At 51.9% G+C, this 22,532-nt stretch overlaps 2 protein-coding genes across 5 annotated transcripts in view; one reads left to right on the top strand and one right to left on the bottom strand.

The window, feature by feature from the left end:
- LOC104336064 (tyrosine-protein phosphatase non-receptor type 11) overlaps window positions 1–17,507 on the top strand; it is a 62,380-nt gene extending 44,873 nt beyond the window's left edge. For 2 of the 4 annotated variants that reach the window (XM_075437394.1, XM_075437396.1), the window contains 14 exons: window positions 3,853–4,047; window positions 6,818–7,010; window positions 7,628–7,747; window positions 8,044–8,157; window positions 8,585–8,681; window positions 9,275–9,354; window positions 10,024–10,179; window positions 11,512–11,643; window positions 11,858–12,012; window positions 12,424–12,491; window positions 13,325–13,476; window positions 13,690–13,790; window positions 14,212–14,331; window positions 14,774–17,507. In XM_075437394.1, coding sequence (XP_075293509.1) covers window positions 3,853–4,047; window positions 6,818–7,010; window positions 7,628–7,747; window positions 8,044–8,157; window positions 8,585–8,681; window positions 9,275–9,354; window positions 10,024–10,179; window positions 11,512–11,643; window positions 11,858–12,012; window positions 12,424–12,491; window positions 13,325–13,476; window positions 13,690–13,790; window positions 14,212–14,296 — 1,648 coding nt within the window. In that variant the 3' untranslated portion in view covers window positions 14,297–14,331; window positions 14,774–17,507. The remainder of the gene's footprint in view (window positions 1–3,852; window positions 4,048–6,817; window positions 7,011–7,627; window positions 7,748–8,043; window positions 8,158–8,584; window positions 8,682–9,274; window positions 9,355–10,023; window positions 10,180–11,511; window positions 11,644–11,857; window positions 12,013–12,423; window positions 12,492–13,324; window positions 13,477–13,689; window positions 13,791–14,211; window positions 14,332–14,773) is intronic. The other 2 variants (XR_012765687.1, XM_075437395.1) reach the window with 2 other exon arrangements.
- A 920-nt stretch (window positions 17,508–18,427) lies between these two features.
- Window positions 18,428–19,670, bottom strand: RNF223 (ring finger protein 223). Its single transcript, XM_009941865.2, has 2 exons — window positions 19,619–19,670; window positions 18,428–19,275 (listed from the first exon to the last, which is right to left on the bottom strand). Exons 1-2 carry the CDS (start codon window positions 19,668–19,670, stop codon window positions 18,428–18,430), a joined length of 900 nt encoding a protein of 299 aa, XP_009940167.2.
- Window positions 19,671–22,532: the final 2,862 nt, after the last annotated feature.

Raw genomic sequence — 22,532 nt, forward strand, 5'->3', positions numbered from 1 at the left:
TGCGTCACATTGTAAGGGCAGGGGTCTTCTCCTCCTTCACGGCATACGGTACAAAGTGCTTCTGGGTAGCAAACTCTTGTTAGAGCGGCAGTGTCCCAGGGTGGTTTCCCTGTTAAAGCTTCCACTGAGCATTCCTGTATTTAACTGGACTTTTTTTTTGTCTTTCCAAAAGGCGTGTTCGAATGCACTCTGGGTACAGGTGAAGATGTGCAGTCAAGGAGGATTTTATGTCCTGTAGAGTCCTGTAGAGCACATACTCTGCAAAAAGGAGTAAATCAGTACTACAGAGGTGTTGCATTGTCCACAGGCAGCAACTCGCCCAAACAGATGTAGCACAGGGAGAAAGTTGGGCCTGGAGAAGAAGGGATGGCTTGAAAGAGGCTCTTCTCTACAACAGTTGTCCTGGTGGCTCATCGTAGTAGCACCTAGCTATTAAGGCCCTAGAATCCAGGCCTGCACAAATACTCAGTGAGAGGTGTGCTTGATTCTGCTGCTTCCAAGGTGGGCCAGCCAACTCGGGGACACACTGTCTTGATGTTACAGCCAGGAAACAAGCGATGGGCCCGGAGTCACCTTGCGAGCCTCTGAGAAGGTGCTGAACATCAGACCATCAAATCTTGTCTAAGTGCTTTTATCACAAGACCCTTCCTTCCTTACGAAAGCATGTTCTCCTCTGAGAACATCTTACTTTTGTCCTGGAATGGCTTGAATTTATTTGGAGGCAGATTGTTCAGTTAGAGATGTAATTCTAAGGATGAATACCGTTGGCTTACTCGTGCTCGTGTTGGCTGCTCTTTACAAGTTTGGCAGGGAAGAGGAGTGAGGTGAAAGTCTCCTTCTGATGGCAGATGCCCTGTGCTTCACGTCCCTTCCCAGGGCAAAAGGCTGGGCCTCTTTGGAGCGGGAAGCACCTTCAGGAATGCAAAAAGCATAAATGCCCTATAGGGAAAGAGCAACAATGTGTGGGTTTGCTGAGTACTGGGATGTCCTCGGTCTCCTCGATGCACCTTCCAGAGCTCCTAACACCGACACTGAGCAGTCAGCTGAGTTGCTTCTTCCAAGGAATGGGGTGTAAAGAATTTGAAACCCATACCTAATCTCTAGAATTCATTGGTTGTACCTTTGAAGTTGCGTGCAAATGTCAGTTGGTTCTGTTGTGTTATATTGGTGGAGAGTGAGTTTTCTCTGAGAGAAGAAGCTCTCATTTAATTGAAAGCAAACATTCAGTGAAGATTTTAAACCCTGTGGGAGAATCTTCTTGTTTTATCCATCGAGAACCTTTGGGGGTTTGGGGGTTGCTCTTTGCAGCTTGTCAGAGCAGTCAGATAGGCATGCTGTGAAGTTCTGGGCTTTCTCTGACGCAGGCAGGAAAAGCACATGATCAAAAGAGACTTTGGGGATGCAACCAGCGAGTGTATTTCTGACATTTGAAGTGGCTCTTCTGCCTTTGGTGACAACAAAGGGTCTGTTTTAGGTTCTTTGCGAGTCCTCTTATTGACTGTGCTCTGCTGCAGAGAAGAGCAGACTGCCCTTACGCTGGTGGTCACTGCAGTGTGGACACAGATTCACAAGGTGGAATATCACGGATCAAGAAACCCTCCTGGATAGCTAGATAAGGAGTTCTGCTGATAGCGTAAAGAAGCTTAGCTTGGAACGGAGGCAACTCTCCCTTGTCTGAAGCTGCCAAAAAAGCTGGCATCTGCTATTAAGCAGTGCCTCATCCCTGTATGAGCGCGGCGTGTCTGTTAGAAGTAGCCATGCCCTCCGGCACAGGGCAGCTGAGGTCTTTGGGCGTCTCCTTTGTGCTTTATTTCAGCAGCCAGCACGTCGAGGGCACGCTTTAATGGATGCTGCTACTGTGCAGCGCGGTGCTGCTGCCCAGTGTGGAGCCGCAGAGGTGACGCAAGCTTGGAGAGGAGAAAATGGGAAGGAAACCAAACGGGGATCATCAATGCCCTTTGTGTTTCGCATGACCTTGGGGGCTCATGGGATAAATGACCCTGATTATCTCTCTGCTTTTCATCCCTGAAGTGCTCGGAGGCCTTAGGGTTGGGGGGGAGGGGGGTGTCTGTGAACGGAGCCTTTGTGGCTCTGCAGTGGGGTTGGGATGTGGGGCCGGAGCTGTGGAAAGAAGGGAGCTTTTGAGCCTCGGGCCAAGTGGCAAAACCACTTCTGCTGCCTTCTGTGCTGCACAGAGGCCTCGCACGTCCGGCAGCTGGCATGAAAGGGCGAAGCGCTTCGTGTGCTAGCTCCTCGCGGAGAAGAGGCGCTGGCGGCGGAGCGCTGGCGGGGGTCTGAATTTCACAGCCAGTTTTTGTTTCCATCTAGTGAGTTCTGCTCGTGCCCTAGATGCAAATATTGCCAAACTTTAAAGTCTCTGCCCGTAGGACAGCTGGAGTTGGCGTGGCGGGCCAGGTCGGAACTGTACATAGCAGATAGACCGGGAAGAGTTAACCGTGTCTCTCTACATACCCAGCAGTGCCACGCATCGGCTTCCTATAGAACAGACAGCTGGGTTCCGTCTCCAAGACCTTGTTGTCAAGGTGTAGCGTGGCTGTTCAGGCTCCAGATGCAGATTTTTCACACCTCAGGCCTGTTTGTCAGTCTTCTGCTGGTTTTGTTCTGCTGTTCATGTGGGATGACAGTAATGCTGTGGATGCTGTCTCTGTTCACGCTCGGTTGGTTGTCGGCACTCACTGGAAATCACCTCCATGCCAGACAAAGCATCCGAGAAGGGCTGTGTGACCACGAACTGGAATTGCTGATTCTACACTGAGTCTTCTTTAGCAGCTGGGATGGAGTCCGGGGTGGGACTACACCATCCAGATGTCTGGTCTGTCGCTGCATTGCTGCGGGGGCTGTACCCAGCTGCAGAAAGACAGCGGAGAAGGGAGCAGTGTCACTAGTGAGAGCCCCAGAGCCCCTTGCCATGGATCCCGCTCTTCCTTCCATTTAACCTCGTGCACAGAGCAGCGTGGTTTTTCTAATTCCCCGCTCAGTGAAATGGCTTTTCTGTCTGACCTGGTAGGTACGCTGCTTATACCGCCTTGAGTCTCCTGCATCTCGCTGTCACGGTTGCTTTGGCAACAAATTGAGAGAGGCTGGGAGCAGCTCAGCACGGCAAAGAACGAGAAATTTGCCCAGATTTACGAACCTCTCTCAGACCCAGCTCGTCCATCAAGCCCCGGGCTTCCAGCCATGTCTCCCCGGCTCGGGGGGGCTGCTGCTAAGTGCATTTAAAATACAATTAACCTGCCTCGCAGAGGTTAGCGTGGCCTTCTGAGGAAGGAGACTGGGCTTTGCCGGGTTGCGGGGGCTCTTGGAACAGGCTGATGAAGGCACCCAGCCATATTCCCTTGAGCCTCACCATTGGAGAGAGGAAAGCATTAACCCTTTCAGTACAGTTTATACGGTTTGCAAATATCAGGAAATATATCGGTCTGGGTGAATTGTTTCCATTTTTGGTTTGTTTTTTTTTTTAATGATTAGATGCTAGTGAGTACCCCTGTGCATAGAAAACTGTTCACTGTGAACCAGAGTGAGATCAGAGCCTCATGCAGCCGGGAGGGTAAGTAGTGTAGGAGGTGGAAGAGATGGCAGAGGAGGAATTATTCACCTCCTCTGTGTGAGGTTGTCTGGGAAGCAGAGCAAGTTGGGAGCTTGTGAGGTACCAAATCGGTTCTTGGCTGAGTAACCTTGGCCACAGAGCATCCATCCCTTCCCGTGCGGTCGAAGTGTGGCCAGCACGAGCGGAGAGCCCTGGGTGCTGCTGGCAGAGGCAGCTGGGTCTGCAGGCTGGTGCGGGGCTGCCATTCCCTCATGCTTACTGTCTTGTTTGCCTGCCTTCCTCAGAAGAAACGATGAGGTGACCCACATCAAGATCCAGAACACGGGGGATTACTACGACCTGTACGGAGGCGAGAAGTTTGCCACGCTCGCAGAGCTGGTGCAGTACTACACGGAGCAGCAGGGGCTGCTGCGGGAGAAGAACAGCAATGTCATCGAGCTCAAGTACCCTCTCAACTGCCAGGACCCCACCTCAGAGAGGTAAGACGCGGTCTCCGGCAGCCTCTCCCGGGGTTGGTGATGCTGTCTGCCCAACCGTCTCCCCAACCCGGTCTGGGTTTAAAAGGGAGCCCCAAACAGTGTGTGTTGGGGTGTGATTTAGGTTTCAGGAGCCAAAAGCTGCACGTCTCTGGGATATGGTTCCTTGGCTACTCTGCGTGCAGGCATGAGCAGGAGCTGGCTGGGTAACCCTAGCAAGGCCCTGAAGCTGATCCTTGCTCGGTGTCAGCGTGTGCTAATAAGCTTTTTTCAGCTTTGAGGCAACTAGGAACATAGAATCATAGAATAGTTTGGGATGGAAGGGACGATTACAGGTCATCTAGCCCAACCCCCCTGCAATGAGCAGGGACATCGTCAACCACGTCAGGTTGCTCAGAGCCCCATCCAACGTGAGCAGCGTGAGCCCATCTGCAAAGGGTCCCACAGGCATGTCCTCAGAGGCACACAGCTTTGGCTTTAACAGAAGCAAGACACTTGTGAGTGACTTGTGTCTGCCTGCAGAATGCTGGGTCGAAATGCCCTGAAAAAAGTCTTCCCCCATCCCATCTCGGTCTGTAACTGCTGGTCATCCCGGTAGCAACACGCTGGTGTCTCGCAGGGATGGGGGTGGCTGACTTGCTGCGAGAAGTGGCTTGCCTCGGGCTACTCTGGGATGTTTCCACCAGCTGACTGACGACCTTCTTCCACCCCTTTGTCTGTGATGCTCCAGTGACCCCTTTTTTCCTTTTCCTTCCCCTCAGTTTCCCCAGGGTCATACGCAGCGGCTGACAGGGTGGGTTGGAAAGGGGAACGCCTCGTCAGGCGGCTGGCGATGCCAAAGCGGGCCCACGGTTACTCTAACTTTAGCAGCTGGGGTAAGGCGAAGCTGTGACTAGTCTGGGTTCCTGAAATGGAGCCGAGGCGCTGGGAAGTCCCTCCAGCTCATCTGCTCCCTTGTTGCCAGGGAGGTTTCTTTGCTCCTTCCAGACCGCAGTGTGAAAAGCGGCCGGGCAGCCGCTGGTGTTAGCAGAAGCTCTGGAAAAGTGGAAACCCCCTTCAGCTGGGTTTCCCCCTCTTCTGCTGCCAAGGAAAGTCTGGCTTGGCAGGGAAGGTCCATAAAGATTTCTGCTCCAGACCACATATCTACAGCATTAGGGAGAAGGGAGCCGAAAGGGTCCAGGTCCTCTAAATATACGAAATGACGCTGGTGTCATGGCGGGATGCGTCAGGGCAGCGGTATTTCCAAGACCTGGGCCTGAACAGCAGCAATGCTGTGAGCAGATGCCGAGATGCTTCACCAGAGATGGGCTGTTCTGCCCTCGGCAGCAGGACAGCTCCTACAGCCTGTGTTCCTGATGCCTTCTCAAGCCTGCGGGAAGGAGTCTTGGTCTTTACAGGTCTTCCCAGTCAGGCTTGAAATGGCTCGCAGCATGCTGAGTCGGGACTCGAAAAGCCCAGCATCACTGACTGCTGTTCTGTAAACTTCATCCCATGGGACAAAGTTGCTGAGACCTGATGTGATGCCATTGCATCGTCCTGGAAGGTTATTTTGAATTCCTGGAGCCAGCGTCTTCGAAGTGGGACCTGTGGCATCTGCCTAGAGCCACAGCTGGGCATTGGAGTGTGGGAATCGAAGGCTCTGAGGCAAAAAGAAACTCTGCTTCGCTCCAAGCTGTGGTTTGTATCTACGGGAGGCCGTAGCTTGGTGCTAGCCCGTGAGGCGTGCCTGCCCTGGGTAGGTGAGCTGCTGAGCCGGGGCACCGAGCTAGCACGGTACGGCTGGTGCTTGAGCCGCAGAGGACATGCCCAGGAACACCACTGATGACTCTGTGCTTAACCCCAAGGCGTTGTGGCTACAGGCTTCTGACCGAGCCGGTTCAAAGGTAGCTTGCAGTTCATCAGGACCGCAGCGTAAGCGTGTCAGCAGACCAAGAAAAAGGATTGTGAGGGATTAGATGGAGAAACCGGGGCACGTGCATGCAAGATGTACACAGATGGAGAGGTGGAGCAACTCATGCCCACGCAGTGAGGCTTAGAAAGAGCTGAGCACCAACCTCAGCAAGCTGTAATTGCCCCTGGCCGGAGACACGGCCGCAGGCAGGGCTGGAGGGGGAGAAGCCTCCTGGGCACGGCGGGGAGCCCGGTTTTGCCCCTCCAAGCAAGTGTGCAGGACGCTTCTGCTGTCCCTCAGCCAGACCTGAGCTGGGGTCGGTGGCCTGGGAGGGGAGCAGCAGTAACTGCAGCTAGGGAGGACCCTTCCGAAAGTCATTCCCAAACTCCATTGAAGCATCTGGTTCCTGGTCAGTGTTGTCCATGCTCGTGGCTGATACTGCTGACTTCCAAGTGTTCTTCTTCTTCCATATTAAAAAATAAAGGAAAACGTAGCCACCTTCAAGTAAGAACTGCCAGAATCGTGTTTCTTGTAGCTTCGTCAGAGCCCTATCCCTGGATGACAGTGCTTGTCATACATCACGTGGCAGTTTAATATACTGATGCCATTTCACATTTGGCTGGAGGATTGAGCAAAGTCCTGACACTTCCAGCCTCGGGCTAAAGTATTGATGTGACGCTGCCAAGTGCTGGAGGAGAGTCACTGGGGACGGTTTCTAAAGTAACTCAAGCCAGTGTCGTGCCAGTGGGTCGAGCAGTCGGACTGGGAGCCTGGAAATGGGTTTCCCATCAGCACCCTCCCCAGCAGTGAGCGTAGCTGTTGTCTAAAGGCAATGCTGTGTACGTTTCTGAGCTGACCTCGCTCTCCATTGCTGCTCCTCAGGTGGTACCACGGGCACCTCACTGGCAAGGAGGCAGAGAAGCTCCTGACAGAGAAGGGGAAACCAGGCAGCTTTCTGGTGCGGGAGAGCCAGAGCAAACCAGGAGACTTTGTATTGTCGGTGCTGACAAATGAGGATAAGATGGAGACCGGGGACCGCAAACCACATGTGACCCACGTGATGATCCACTACCAGGTGGGAAATCATAGAATCACAGAATGGTTTGGGTTGGAAGGGAGCTTATAAATCATCTCGTTCCACACCCCCTGCCATGGGCAGGGACACCTTCCACCAGACCAGGTTGCTCCAAGCCCCGTCCAACCTGGCCTTGAACACTGCCAGGGAAGGAGCAGCCACAGCTCCTCTGGGCAACCTGGGCCAGGGCCTCACCACGCTCAGAGTAAAGAATTTCTTCCTTATATCTAATCTAAATCTACCCTCTTTCAGTTTCAAGCTATTGCCCCTTGTCCTATCACTCCATGCCCTTGTCAAAAGTCCCTCTCCAGCTTTGTTGTAGGCCCCCTTTAACTACTGGCAGGCTGCTCTAAGGTCTACCTGGAGCCTGCTCTTCTCCAGGCTGAGGAGCCCCAACTTTCCCAGCCTTTCCTCACAGCAGAGGTGCTCCAGCCCTCAGATCGTTGCTGGGGCCTCCTCTGTCCCTGCTCCCACAGCTCCAGGTCTGTCCTGTGCTGAGGGCTCCAGAGCTGGGCGCAGGGCTGTCCCTGCTCGCCCTGCCGTAGGGGTTGGGTGGGTGACCCAGCTGGGAGCCGTGCATCTGACGCTCGCTGTGGTTTTGCCATTCTCTCCTGCAGCCGGACGGGAAGTATGACGTGGGCGGAGGAGAGAGGTTCGACACGCTCACGGACCTGGTGGAGCACTATAAGAAGAACCCCATGGTGGAGAAATCTGGAGCTGTGGTTCATCTGAAGCAGGTAATAGCTGCTCTAGCACATATTTGTTGGTTCTGGGCTTGCCCAAACTCGTGGGCGAGTGAACAGATCTGCCCCTGCCCTTTGGGAGCTCCCCGCCCACAGAACGTCCCGCTGGCCACTCGTCATGCTTGTCCAGGCTCACACTTGCCAGAGAGGTCCCTGGCCCCACACTCAAGGTCTCAGGAATGGACCCAGCTCCTGCCAATACCCCCAGGGATTCGGGAACTATTTTTTTTGAGGGGGAAGATTATCTTTCTGTTATTGAAAGTGGTTCCTATTCTGTCTTCATCCTTCAGCCATTCAATGCCACGCGCATCAACGCAGCTAACATCGAGAACAGAGTGAAGGAGCTGAACAAAATGGCAGATCACACGGAGAAGGCCAAGCAAGGGTTCTGGGAAGAGTTCGAGGTACAGGATGCTCCTGTGCTCTGTCCCGCTTGTGCCTGTGGGTGAAGAATACCACGTTTGCATGGGAGTGTCATGGTTTTCCAGCGCTGAGGACCTTTTCTCAACACTGTTTCTCCTTTCCCTGTTTTCTGTGTTCAGCTGAGTTACTTCGTGGCCCTTTTATTCATTGCTTTTTCTCATCTTCAAGGCCGTTTCTCCTTCCTCATCCTAGAAATGCATGCCTTTTTTTCCCTGCAAGGATTTGTGCCTTCTCCCCTCATTAACTCTCTCATCAAGCTGCTTCTTGGCTCCCTTTCCCTTCCTGCCGGCACTCCCTCTGCTCTTCTCAGCATTAGGAAGCCAAGCAGCTAGTCGAAAGAGCCCTTCCTTTGCTTCTGACTCTCCTTATCTCCTAGAACAGTTTGTTCTTGTGTGCTTTGCTCCACAGATGCTGCAGCAGCAAGAGTGCAAGCTCCTCTACCCCAGGAAGGAGGGACAGCGACCAGAGAACAAGGCTAAGAATCGCTACAAGAACATCCTTCCCTGTAAGGAGACGCTGAATACTGGTTTGGGTTTTTTTTCACTGCAGTTTCTGCAGCCTTCTCCGGGGCTATTTAGCCCTGCAGAGCTTTGTGATCATAGCTGAGTTGGAAAGAGGTGCGCACTGTCCTAGGGGAGCGGCCCAGTTAGTTGGCCTTCTCCATCCCCTTTCTAACCTGGTCCTTCCCTTTTGCGTGAGAAACAACTGATAAATTGCTCTCCTGTCTGTGTGCTGTGAGTCCAAATATGCTTCAGAGCTCAAGTGTAGCTCAAAAGTCACAAGCCAGAGCTTCCAAAGGAAATACTGGAAAACTTGAGCTCGGGTCAGCCTGCAACACTCCCTATCCCTAATGTCCATCCAAGCTACTAGCCTGGCCGCAGAGCTGTGAGCCAGGTAGTGAGGAGCACTGCTGAGTGTCATGAGAAGAGCATTTTCCACCCTTTTTTGCAGTGGTTACCCGTGTGACTTCACAGTAAGAGCCTTGTGGGAGCCCTTGCTGGGAGCTGCTGTGACCGCGCTGCCCTGCAGCAAAGCCCATGGGTGCTCCTGTGTGTGTGACTCCCTCCCGTGTTCATTCTGGCCTCTCTTCTCCTGCAGTCGATACCACACGGGTGGCACTCCGAGACGTAGATGAGAGCGTGCCTGGCTCAGACTACATCAATGCCAACTATATCAAGGTACGTGGGAAAGGGAAGGGGCCGTGTGGGGGCTGTCTTCAGCCTGGTGCTAGGCTTCTGGTGGGTGAGTGCAGTCATGGTGTAAGCCTTGAGGGAATGCCCTGTCAGGAACCCGTATCTTTCACTGGGTCCAGGCCAAACGCTGGATTTTTCTACTGTATCCCAAGGGATCTCGTCATTCTACCATGTCCTGTTTGCCCCTATCTAAGAGCTTATTTCAGTCCCCTCCTTTCCTTCCCTGTTCAGGAGGTCCTAGGGAACTGACCCAGACTCTCTGTCATTGACCACTATCTCTGAGGTCAAATTGCAATTGTAAGCTAAGAGCTGCTTGAAGCCTTTGGGAAACCTTCAAGGTAGCTTCATTCCAGCCACGTCCACCCACAACTTCTGCAGCTGCCTGTGGGCAAGAGCCTGTTGCGCAGTACTGTGCACTACAGCAGCATGAAGGTCCCTGGAGGCAGGCAGACCGTTTTGCTGGTGACTCTGTTGAAGCCAGTGATGAGCGGTTCGTGTCCGTAGGTCTGACGAACAGAGGAAAATCAGCTAGCTCAGAAATCCTGCATGGTGAGGTGGGCTGGCTTTGCTGCCCAAGGTGCACTAAGGCAGTTCTCAATTCCTCACTCCAGCGTTGTTGGCTTCCCCCCCCCTCCCTTCTCCTTTGCTCCTCAGAGCATCCCTGAAGATGGAAGGAACTCGGAGCACTGCAAGATCTATATAGCCACCCAGGGCTGCCTGCAGACAACGGTGAATGACTTCTGGGCCATGGTGTATCAAGAGAACAGCCACGTCATTGTCATGACAACCAAGGAGGTGGAGCGGGGCAGGGTGAGCGCTTGTAGGGTGCTGTCTCCAAGCCTGACCATTACCTGCTTCTCATGCCAGCCACTTTGGTTGGATACAAGAACTAGTTCCAAAGCCAGGCCTTCGAACCTGAGAGGTTGGTGCAGCAGCTGCTACGTGCACCAAGCTGGGTAGTTATTAGGGGATTGTATTAAAATGTGAAGCAGAATCAGTAATGACTTAATCCTGAGCAGTCAACCTATGTTCTCCTGCCTGGACAATTGCAGGTCCCTGTCCATAATGACAGGGATCCAAGTGACAAACTCTCATTTCAGAATGGACTCTATTGCAAATCTGTGTTGCTTTCCACACAGGAGTGGCTCGGACAGGACTGGGATGCTTGAGAGTTTTTCCATAGATTTAGAGAGCCTGACTTTGCTCTGACCATGACAAAGCATAACCCCTAGGAAGCTGCTTGTCCTAATTGTGTTTAGTTATCTCTGGCCAGCTTTCATTTCATTCCTTCTATCTCCTGTAATGTTGCTTTAGCTCTTCTTCGTGAAAGAAGCATACCACTTTGCTCTGCACAGCCAAGCTCCCCAGCCCCATAAATACTAATTGGGTGTCCCTCGTATGACATGCTTCAAGGCTCTGGGGAATGACAGGTGCCAGAGAGGGAATGCATCGTGCTACAGCCAAGCTGGAAAGCGGAGGGGGGCATTGCAAGCTGGCTGTGTGAGGGACAGAAGTGATTCTACAACCTATCTGTACACCGCCTGGATGCCTTTCACTAAGAGAGGGTTGGTAGAGGCCAAGGAACATGGTGAAATACCACGCAGAGCCGTTTTCCAGCACAGCCTTCCCTGGTAAAGAGAGGAGCGAATTATAATTGGCACTGGCAGTTTTGCTTAGGGATGAGGGGAGGCTGGGCTTGCAGCAGCCTGGTGCAGAGATGAGATAAAGATAGCTCGACTCGCACGCCTGCTTTTATATTGGCAAAGTCACTATAGCAAAGAGGGGGTGGGCTGGAGAACAGGAGGGGTATGGGCAGGCTACGTGGCCCCTGGGGTGGAGATTTGGCTCAGGAGTTAGCGAATGACCAGACCAACAGCTCAGGTGCCTTTGGCAAAGCAATGCCTAGCTGAGGCTGGATGTAGCTGAGGAGGATGATTCCCCTGGGGATCATGTCCTTCATGTAGGAACAACCCTTTCCGATGCATCCCCCATTCAAAGGAAATGCTCTGTGCGTATGGCTCTGCTTTAAACCTCTACGCTGGGGCTGCACGCCCTTCGCTGCATCCCTGCGCAAGGCGTTGAGGGCTTCGTCCCCCAGCATCCCTGTCCTGACTAACGAGCCGCTCTCTGATGTTGCTGCAGAACAAGTGCTTCCGTTACTGGCCAGACAAGGGCTGCACCAAGGAATATGGGTGCATCTCTGTGCGTAACGTGAGCGAGCGTGAGGCCCAGGGCTACTACCTTCGGGAGCTGGAGATCTCGCGGACTGACAGGGTGAGTCCTCTGCTGCTGTCTGCCCGCTGTGCTGGGACCGGGCTGGCGCTGGAACCCCTGGGGAAGGAGCTGTGGCTTTTCTGGTTGTTTTTTTTTCTATATAATAATCCCACTGCTTAAGTTCTGGGCCACTTTGCCCCAGCTTTGATAAAAAGAAAGGATGGAGAAGCAGGAGGGGGTTTCTGACCGGGTGGTGGGTCTCTGCTCCCCGCAGGATGAGCGCCCAAGACTGGTGAAGCACTATCAGTATTTTAGCTGGCCAGACCACGGGGTGCCCAATGAACCAGGAGGGGTTCTGAGCTTTCTGGACCAAGTGAATCGGGCACAGCGAAGCATTCCAGACACGGGGCCGATCATAGTGCACTGCAGGTACGAGCCCGTGGGCCCTCAGTGGGGCACTGCAGTGGGGATGATGATGATGATGATGATAAAAATGGGTCTCTTCTTTTTAGTTACACCTGCAGCTGGGTCTTTACATGAGCTGGTGGTGGGCAATTGGGATAGAAGTACACACATGGGAAAAGACAGCCCTCCTCCAGAGCCTCACTGGTGATAGCGCAGGGAAGAGCAGGCCTGGTCTGGAGCTGGTAGCTCTGGTGCAGCCTGCTGGGCTCTGACCTCCCAAGGGTCAGCATTTGGCCGGGGTTGTCTCATAGCAGCCGTGCCACATCTGACCAGGATGGACCAGGCAGCGGATGAGTGTGGGAGCTGAGCTGACTGACTCTGCGGAACGGTTCCTCCTGCAATGATTTTTTTTTTTTTTCCCTTTTCTCTTTCCAGTGCTGGAATAGGACGCACAGGCACCATCATAGTGATAGATATTCTGGTGGATATTATTCACAGGCAAGGTATGTCTCCCTGTCTGTCTCGTGGCTTTCACCGTTTGCCTTGCGCTGGCCAGTTATGGGATAACCTTGCTCTTGTGCAAGCACTGGGTACTTGATCTCCAAGCAGTGGGTTTGACTGGTCTGGGAACAGTTGGGCATAGGCTTAGCCTGAATGCAGGGTGAGAAGGGGAACTTGTGCCCAGTTCCCTGTTGCTCTGTGGGCCAAGAAATGGAGCTGTATTGCAATGAAGAGTGAACCTACTCCCTCTAGTAAGGGAGATGGAGAATCTTCTCGTTGGCATCAACAGGGCCAGGACTTCAGGCTTTCCTGGACAACCCTCTTTTATTGAGGGTGGAGGGAAACAGGTTCAGTAAGGGTGTGACTCCAGTAGCCCATTTAGAAGGAAGTCCCCCAGACTCTGCTGTGTGGAAAGGCTGTCACCCTTACCTGAAGTTCTAGAGCTGCTATGGAACTCCCCATGGTATCTCTGGGTCTGTTCTGGGAGCCTTGAGGCAGGTGGACCCTTTTCAGCAGTGGTTGTACCTTATTTCATAAACCACACAAAGTGGGTAAGTCTGGATCTGTAGGACCTGCCGCAGAACAGATGTAATTCCCCTCCCCGTGCTCCAAGCAAGTCAGCCCTGCCTCAGCCATTCTCAGTCCAGGGTGCTCTGGCAGGGATAAAACAGGAAAAAAAAAAAAAATCTCCTAGGCACAGAGATGCACCAAATTCTTTAATAATATTCTGGGGCTTTGCTGACACTGTGTGCAGGGAGATACTGAAAACTTTTGAAGTTATCTTAAGAAAATAATTTTTTCAACCTAATTCCCATTCCCTAAACCTCTTGGGCAGGTTTGGACTGCGATATCGACATCCCCAAAACCATCCAGATGGTACGCAGGCAGCGCTCGGGCATGGTGCAGACGGAGGCGCAGTACAAGTTCGTTTACATGGCTGTTCAGCAGTACATCGAGGCCGAGCAGAAGAGGTTGGAGGAAGAGCAGGTGAGTCCCCTTCGGCTCGGTTGGAAAAGCAAGGGCAGAACGTGGCCCACACCGAACGCCGCTTCCACCTTCTCCCTGGAGCTCAAATACTGCCCTGAACGCGTGAGAATAAACCCACGCCCGCCGCTGCCCTGCTGGCTTGCGGGATCTCGTAAGGCTTTCTTCTGTAGCTGCTTTGAGTGGGATTTTATTGTCTTTTGCTTTCTTTTTCAGAGGAATAAAAGGAAAGAGCGAGACTACTTGAATATCGGCTACTCTCCTATGGAAAAAGGCAGAGCCAAAGGGCAGCCCCCATCGCCGCGGGCCCCGTCTGTGTAAGCTCGATGTCTCTCGAGGAACTTGCGTAGCAGCAGAGAGAACGGCTTGGGCAGAGCCCCAGTATTTACCCTTTGCCAGCCTGCCTCTCGCACACCTGAAACCTGACCAGTTGCTGGCTGCCCTATGGGAATGGCTAAAAATAAACTGGTGATCCCACCGCGCTGGTGGCAGCGGCGGTGGCAGCCCACCTTGCTTGTGTGCTGAGCTCTGGGAAGGGAGAGGAGGCAGTCGCTCCGAGCCTTGGGCGAGTAGTGCCACGTATCCTTGGCGCTGGGGACTCAGCTGGAGAGTGAGACTGTGCTGCTGCTGAGGGACCTTTACAGCAAAAGCTGAAGAAAGATGAGAAGAGAGCAGAGGGAGGTGGAAAAAGATCCAGAGCAGTGAGGCTGTTAATAACAAGGCTTTGTTTCTTGACAGGGTTGATGATGAGTCGGCTTCCGTCTACGAGAACCTGAACATCAAAAGCCCAAAGGTTTCAGGGATGAGTAATACAGGGCGATAAAGGAGCCGGAGGTGAGCCGTGCGGAGGCTGTACAGGTAGGAATGCTGCCCTTGATTAACTGCGAGTGTCACCGCAGTCTGTTGACGCTGCGTTTGACCCAGCTCCTCTGCAGCTCGGCTTGTGCAGGTCTGTGTGGCTCTGCCTGCAGCAGGGAGGGCAGCTCCGCTTCGATGATATTTAACAGAGCCTAGAGAGGTGGCTGTGGCCAGCTGCCGATGGGAGAACGGGGGGAATGGGGAATGAGATCTCAGCAGGGAAACTCACTTACAGCATCGCCAGTGATGGGGGGGGAGATCTGCTTTGGGGACTGTTATGTCAGGGAGCTGTCGGACTGGGAGAGCAAGGCTGCGCTGGGTGTGCAAACAAGTGGGAGAGCCTTCACAGGCTGGGAGTCTCTCAGCTCTGTAACCTTATCAGTGCGCTTTGCTCCCAGGTATAAACCAGGCCACCCTTCTCCCTTCTTGTTTTGGAATGCAGGATTTACAGTGTTTACGTCCCCCCTTTCCAAGTTCTGCAACTGCGGACAATTTTTTTTTGCCCGTTCTTGCCTTCCCCAAGCACCTTGGACTCAGCGAGGAAGTAAGAAGCAAGCAGAGTCTGCGCCTTAAGAACACGCCTTGAACCTAACTTATTCATGAGAAGGATCTTCTCCTGTTATCCCCTGTACCTGTAGGTTAATATTTATGTGGAAGTGCCTCTGGACATTCATTAGGGCATCAAGGCTCAGTTTTAATTGTTTTCTCTTTTTTTTTTTTTTTTTTTTAATTTAAGATTCTTATTTTTTACACACAAATTGTTAAAAGGAACGGAAATGACTGTTTGCTTAGGAGCTTTCCCAGGGTTGCCTGCTTTAGGGCATTAGTAAAATGTTAGTACACTTCAATGTTTTCATTAGGTTGATCATTTCTAAGCTAGAAGTGTTTTTAGACTAAATCCTGGAGTAACTTTTCTGCCTGTGAGGGTGAGAAACAGAGCACTGCCTGCACCCCAGGTATTTGCACCTCTGTTGATTCTGTTTCTCACTTCCTTTTGGCCGTACCAGTTCTAGATTTCTATGCAACCCTGCCAAAGCACAGCGAGCAGTCCCTGCTGCGGCAGCACAGCAGAGGCGTGTGTGTGTGCGTACCTGAGAGCCTGCCAGCCGCTCTGCACGTGGGTTTCGCAGCAGAACTGGGAGACGGAGGTGAGCATCTCCATCTCTGACTGTGTGGGTCTGAACGTCGAGCTAAATGAAATCCCACCTAGCTGCTGGGTGCTGAAGAGTAGGAGAGCAGCTTTGGCTGCGCGCTGTGCTTTTAGCCACCCCTAGTGAGTAACAGCCTAGGATACCAATCTGAGCTGAACTTCTTGAGCTGGGCCCCTCTAAGCTTGATGCAGCTCTGCCGTTACCTTGCTGCACGAGCTCTTTTTCCCCTCCCTGTAACTATATGACAAGGCAAGCGTTGTGCCTGCTGAGTAGGGGTGTTGTAGGAGTGTTTGCAGCTTGACCAGTGCCGTGAAGATGAGTGTGTCACCAAGTGGAGCATTCCAGCTCGCTTGATAAGTCTGGACTTGTGACTGCCAGTGCTTCCTGCTGGTCCAGCCTGCTGGTCCTTCCTGCAGGACTCGTCAGTGTCTGAAGGTGTGCTCTGTGGGGAGCCTGGGCTCCGGGTGCCAGCGCCTGAGCCTCCGGAGCACGCGTGGGGCTGGCACTGGAGTCCTCCCGGGTCTCTGGAAGGGGACGAACTTGCTGCGTGGTTGGGGTCTGAGTGCCTGGAGTCTCGGCTCCAAGCGCTGAGCAGAAGGGGTTGGCTGTATTTCCTGGCTGGTCTTTCTAGTCCCTTGTCGCAGGGACAGGAGAACTGTTTATTTTTATTGCACTTTTAATAAATGTTGAATATTCTCAAGGCTTTTTTTTTCCCCCCCCTCCTTTCTTTTTAAGTAGTTTGCTTTTTGGGAAAGTGCCTGACAGTTTGTGTGGACAATGGGGCATCCTGAATGTCTCCCATCACCAAATGCTACTGTTCAGGGCCCTGTTTTCACTTGCTTTTAATTTTCTTTCTGACTATGCACGAGTGAGAGGCTCAGCTGCGTGTTAGCTAAACCTTCCACCTTGGTTTCTAAGTATGTGGTGAGAAGGGGCAGTGCAGAGGGACAGCCCCCACAAGGATGCTGTGGCAGACTGCTGGGAGCAGTTGGAACTGTGGGAACATCTCTGTGGCCGATTTGCTACCATAACAATGATTTTATGATTCTGGAGATGTTATTTCCCTCTCTCCTGCCCTTAGGCCTCATCAGTGGGAGCTGAATGGTAACAGAGATGTAATGACAAAGCACTTCATCTCTACTAGTGTCTGTTTGCTGGGCTGAGTCCCAAACACACCTGGGGTAAAACGGAAGTGCCTTCTCTGCCTTAAGTCTTGGCGAGTCGCTTTTTCCAGGAGCACACTTAAACTGGTGCTGTGAAGATGATCCTTCCAGCGGCAAGCACGGGGGAGCGGACAGGGTGATACGAGCGAGAATCCCCATCAAGCCCGATGACTTTGGCAGAAGTCGTCGCAGTGCCTGGAGTCGTTTCTGCAGACGTGTGGTTGGCGCAGATAATACCAGCCCGCAGCTGAACAAGGAAGGTGTTGAGATACAGCACACACAGCAGCTTTCTGCAGAAGTTTTCCATAGCAACAGACTGGAGTTACTGCTGCCATTGCTTCAGCCTTTCCTCTTTCAAATTAGAATTTCTGGAAAGGGAGGCTGGAAGTGTCTTTCATCCAGCTGGGAAGAAGAAAAATATGAGCGGTCTTTGCAGCTCTTCATTTTTTAGGTCAAATCAGGTAAACACAGAGGGAAGCAGCACCTGGGATAACACCGCCTAAATGGTAGTAAGTATGAATCTACGGGATAAAGCTGTCCCCCTGTGCAGGATTGTGCAGCACTGGGGCAGCTGGTGCACGGACCGGAGTCCAGATGTGCCAGCTGCTGTGGACCTGCTGTGATCTGGGAATGCAGCTGGACTCGGGACTGCAAGTAAGAAGGGAAAAGTGGAGCAGTTGCTACAAATTGACACCTTGCATTGTATAAAACATAATTTAATACATACACATATGGTACTTGCATACAATACTGTCTTACATCCATGTGTTTGAATAGAAAACATTTAATTGTAAGCCGCCTTCATCATGAAGACTTTTGATAATCACTGTCAGAAAATCACTTCTTTAAATAAAAAATATAGTGTAAGCAACTGGCCTGTGTCTTAATACTGACACATTTTAAGATTAGGAGGGTAGAGCTGTCAAAAGATGGAACTTCTGTTTTGGCAACAGTTTGCCTGTGAGAAGTATGAATGAAGTTCGCTGCTGAAGGAGCTTAAGGGGCCGGGTTAGGGTGCTGTGTCAGTGTGCCTAACGGAGCGCAGCCCCTGTGCTCAGAATCGCCTTCCAGGTAGGGATGAGTGGTTTTTAAGCATCTTCTTAAGAAAAACGAGTGGAACGGCTACTCTGTTCTGTTCAAAAGCTCCTCGGGGCGGTCACAGAGGTGGTGGGTAGCAGTGGTACATCCATGCTTTGTCAGCAGGAGGCAGCATTTCCACCTCCAACATTGAATAACACAACGGAAATGCTTTAAGCGCATGGAATAAGGTTAATTTTCATCTACTTATACGACTTTGACATGTCTTTACCCTCCCAATCCCAGCTCCTCTTAGGAATAATCATGTAGATCCTTCAATTTGCAAAAATAGCCCTTTATTCCCTAAGGGAGTTAGAGGAACTGCACCCACTGTCATCTGGTATCCAGCCAAGACAGCACACGGCCGTGTGCCGCTCGAGGCAAACAGTCCTAGAAACCTGTCTGTGGCTTTCCAAGCTCTGGTTTCCATGGAGAGTTTGGCAGCAGGACGCTGAGGCAGCTCCTTGGAGCATTCCTGGGCTGGAGACAGCTTGGCAGGCAAGTATTTCAGCAGAGCTCCTGGAAGCGGACCCATGTGTTCAAGTGCAGGCACAGACCAAATGTGGGGAGTGGGCCACGGGGTCTACCAGCAAATCATGGAATGCCTTCGGGGCAGCGGGCCCTGGTCCTGCCTCCCTGATGTGCCACAGGGATGGAGCAAGGGGCTCGGGAGAAGGCCTCGGAAGGAGCAGGGCTGCCTTGCTGCTACTGGAAAGGGAGTTGTGTCGTGGGTGCTGCCGCTGTGGTGGGCTTAGGGGAGAGATACTCCGGTCTGCTCATCGCAACAGTCCTTGTGAAGCAGCGGAGGTTCCCCGTCTTCAGGGCGCACTGGACCGGCCACAGAATGATGCAGAACAGGATGATGATCAACGCAGAGAGGAGGACTATGCGTTTCCAGTCGTCGCACATGTCGCAGCGGGACAGCCTCCCAGCTAACCCAGCCGGGGGGACCTCCGGACTTTCTGGCTTGCTCATGGCAACGTCAATGGAGATACACGAGTCTGGATTCTCAGGGTCATCAGACGACTGACGGCAGCAGAGCTTGGTCCCTTCCATCCAGAGCACCTTCTCCTGCTGAAGTTCAGGCGGCAGCGTGGCAAGGAGCTCCTTGCTGGTCTCAAGTGCTGGAGCACCTTCCAGAGGGATGCTGGTCAGCTGCCTGCAGAAGGGGCAAGGGAGCTGGTCCTCTGGTTGGTTTGGTGGCAGCCCTGTGCTCAGGCGGGCCACGCACTCCAGGCAGAAAACGTGGGAGCACTGGAGCAGCTTGGGTGTCTTGAAGGTGTTGTCATAGGTGTTGAAGCAAATGGAGCACTCAACAGGGGAGGCTGGCTTCGGAGACGTTGGATTTGGAGAGCCTGGCTTGTCGGTTGGGGACCTCGCCTTCCTCTTGCCATCTCCTGGGGAGGTGACAACAATGGGGCTGATGGGGATGGGGATTTCGCTTGGAGATGCAGGGACTGGGCTGGTGGGAGAGTCCGGCGTGCTGGAGTGCCACAGCTGCGTGAAGCACGACATGACGGAGCTCGGGGAAATAAATAGAGCCCTGGGAGACTCTGGAAGAGAAGAAAACCACAGCCTTCATTTCAAACAATGTGAAGATGCCCATCACCAGACCTATGCTTAACCCCTTAAAAGGAACAAAGAGCAAGTTCATGACTTCTACTGCATCCTGAGCCTGGAATAGACCCCTGCTAGAGGCGAGAATGACACAGGTAGCCTGTTTGAAGCTGCATACTGAAGGTGAAATAAAACATCCTGCAAAGAAGCAAGCAACCAGCAGAGATCCAGAATCCAGCCAAAGCCTTTTCACCAGAACCACCATGGCATTATAGATGGGTGCAGTCTTTCCCCGTACATGCCTCCCTCTGGGCAGGAAAAAACACAATAAAAACCTACCCCGGCTGGTGCTCCCCGAGACCTGAAGAGGGAGGAGAGCAGAAGACTCCATGAGGTCAAGTAGGGACCTCGCTATGGCAGTCTATTAGTCTGGGAGGCACTCAGATATTATGGTGGCAGCATGGGCAAGGCCTAAGAGACAGATAACACCATTCAGTTGTGGAGGTAGCAGAGGGGGCGAATCTCTTCTCTTTGGTGTGCTCAGAGCGAGCTTTGTGCCTTGAATTGTGGTTCTGCATGCTGCCTAGGAGGCAAGGGAGACACTGCCCAAGGATGCTGCCTGGTTTTGTCTGTCCACAGTGGGTTCTGAACTCCCTCGTGTCGCAGGAGAACCCAAGGGAGGTGAGGAAACACTGTTATCTTGCAAGGTTTGTTCCACCCTCTGCCTTCAAGCAGCACAAGAAGCATCTCTGTCTTGTCACCGTGACACAGCAAGAAAAGCAACGATGCTGGAGGAAACGGCGTTGGTGCCAGACGGAGGGCAAGTCTCCGCTGTTTCCTCGTTGCTCTGGTTTCCCCGGGGAAGCGCAGTTTTTCCCTGTCCTCAGCCCTGGAGGAGTGCCAGCACGGCCCAAGCCTCGCCGTGTGCTGCCATACGCTCTCTGCTTTGTGGTGGTGTGCAAGCAGGAGCCTTGGCTTGCACGGCTAATACGCCGGTTCCACCACATTGGTCTACAACTTACGCCACGCTTTTCAGCAGCCTAAGGATTACCTCGAATTCCAGTTATCCTAGGCCAGACGTGCAGCTTTGTGTACATTCTGATATTCAGATATATGACTTTTCAGCTATTGAGCACTTGTACCTGAAAGCAAGCGTTTAGCTGGAGGAAATTGCCAGCGCCAGCCCTGGTGCTGTATGCCTGGGGAAAATTTTTTTTAGGATGTGTCACCTAACTAGCTAGGCTTGATTCTTTGTGTTAGGAGATCTACCGATGACAAGCCAGAAACCTGTAGATTGCTGCTGTAATTATAAGTCTCCAGTCAATCCTGCAGTGGCTCACCAGCACGGGCTAGAGACTCCACATCTCAGTATAAAATGCTAATTTAAGGTATCAGAAAGACCATGTGTCCTCACATTGCACAAGAAAGTCTCCATTATTTAAAGAATGAAGCATTCTCCCCTCTCCCGTCACAGCTAGCATTGCCAGAGCTGAAACCAGCTTTAAGAACCTTGCTTCTTCTCCTATTCTAAATGAAGAAATTTTTGTGCAGTGTCTCCTCAAGTCACATTTTCAGTCACAGACTATCTGCACTTTTCCGCAAGCTGTAATGTTGGGGGGTTTTTTAATGTATTTTTTTCAGACTGCAGATCACCATGCGTGTTTTAGCACAATCTGGCAGATGCTGATGAATTACAAATCCAAGCCCAGGCTGGCACAGAACTGAGGAAAATCCCTGGTTTGTTTTTCTTTTTTACTAAATCTGCTGTTTTGCACAACTCCATGCCCTACGCCCAGTTCTTTGCAGTCCCTCAGCCTGGAGTGGCTGTCAGAAATTATCAGCAGCAAAGCCAGTGGCAGGAGGTAACCTCAGAAAGAGAGAGCCTTTGCTTGTGCAAACTGTTACTTCATAACCTAGGTGAAAAAGCTGTTCTGTTGGGGTTTTTACTAGTCTGTAAAATGCCAGCTATAGCAACAGCGGTATCTGGATGGTAAACTTGAGGAAGTTTGCTTACAGCAGTTGCTTTTAAATGAAGATCCAAGCTTTTGCCCACATTTTCCCTTTGCTAAAGATGATCGCAACATTATAGATGCCTGTTAGCTTTAATAAAGTTAGAGTCTACTTATTTTTATCAGCATCTTGGTGTTATATGGCACCTTGATCAGGCACGACGCAGGTAGTTGACTTAAACTGGGGAGATATGAAGAGCAGGGCACACAGCCAAGGCACGGAAAAGAGAGCTTTAATCCGTCCTCTGCCTCACTGGACAGGTCAGCCTCTGCCTGCTTCTTGTGTCTTTTGCTCTGTTGCCGTAGTGCTGATGCTCGGAAAGCTAAACTGGGTTTGGGCAGCAGCTAGCGCAGGGACCGAGATTTCTCCTGGGTGCTACTGCTGTACGACTAAAGGAGAGCCAGGCACTAAAGCTGGAGGGACCCAAGGAAGACGCACAGTGTGCAATCTCAACAGAATTAGTTAGGGTTTGGGGGTTTTGTTTGTTTTTCTATCAGGTTTGTTTTCTACTACACGATCACTGGCTTTCTTTTTTTTTAATACGAGACAGTATCTTCAAGTGTTCCGACCTCCACAGTCGCACTGCATTTCCTCAGACTCTGCAGCTATTTACCTTGCTTTCCCAGCTATTTACCTGGGCTTTCCAGAAACTTTGGAAACCTTGATAAATAACTAAACCGTTCAGGAGAGACACATAAACTCAGATTTAAAATTAGTTAAGTATTTTTTACTTCCCAACAAGTTCTAGAAAACTTTCCATACCATAAAACCAGACAACAGCAAACACACAGTTAGGGCAGTGGCCAACTGTAATAAGCTTCCCTAATGGTATCCTTAACTCAGAGCAACTGAACACACAGAAAGTTAAGAGGTATACAGCAGATAAAAGTCTATAAATACCTGTTCAGAGTGCCGTTTAGAAGGAGAAAAGCATGTTCTGGGCTCTTGATTTCTACCCCTGAAGAGTCTTCTCTCCAGAGGATAGTCTTAGGCTCAGGGTCTTTTGTATTTGTAAGCTGCCTTCTGGTATTCAAGCTCCGCGGTATCGTCCTGAGTTGTTCCCGAGCATGGTAGGTCTGGCAAAGACTCGTCTAACAGCTCCCTGCGCACAAGTGGCCCTGCCGCTGTAATTCAAGTATCTTTTATACCTTCCTGTCTAGAGGTGACTTACTTGCTCCACCTGCCTTTCCCCATCCCCACTGAATCACCGCATTGGCTGCAAGCGCACTCCCGCTCCGGCCGG

This window comes from Opisthocomus hoazin, chromosome 16 (assembly GCF_030867145.1).
Source record: "Opisthocomus hoazin isolate bOpiHoa1 chromosome 16, bOpiHoa1.hap1, whole genome shotgun sequence".
NCBI classification, from domain to species: domain Eukaryota; kingdom Metazoa; phylum Chordata; class Aves; order Opisthocomiformes; family Opisthocomidae; genus Opisthocomus; species Opisthocomus hoazin.

Coding starts and splice junctions, on each gene's coding strand:
- RNF223 (XM_009941865.2), bottom strand. CDS start 19,670: ATGGAGTCTTCTGCTCTCCTCCCTCTTCAGGTCTCGGGGAGCACCAGC. Junction 19,276..19,618: donor CTCGGGGAGCACCAGCCGGG/GTAGGTTTTTAT, acceptor CTTCTCTTCCAG/AGTCTCCCAGGGCTCTATTT.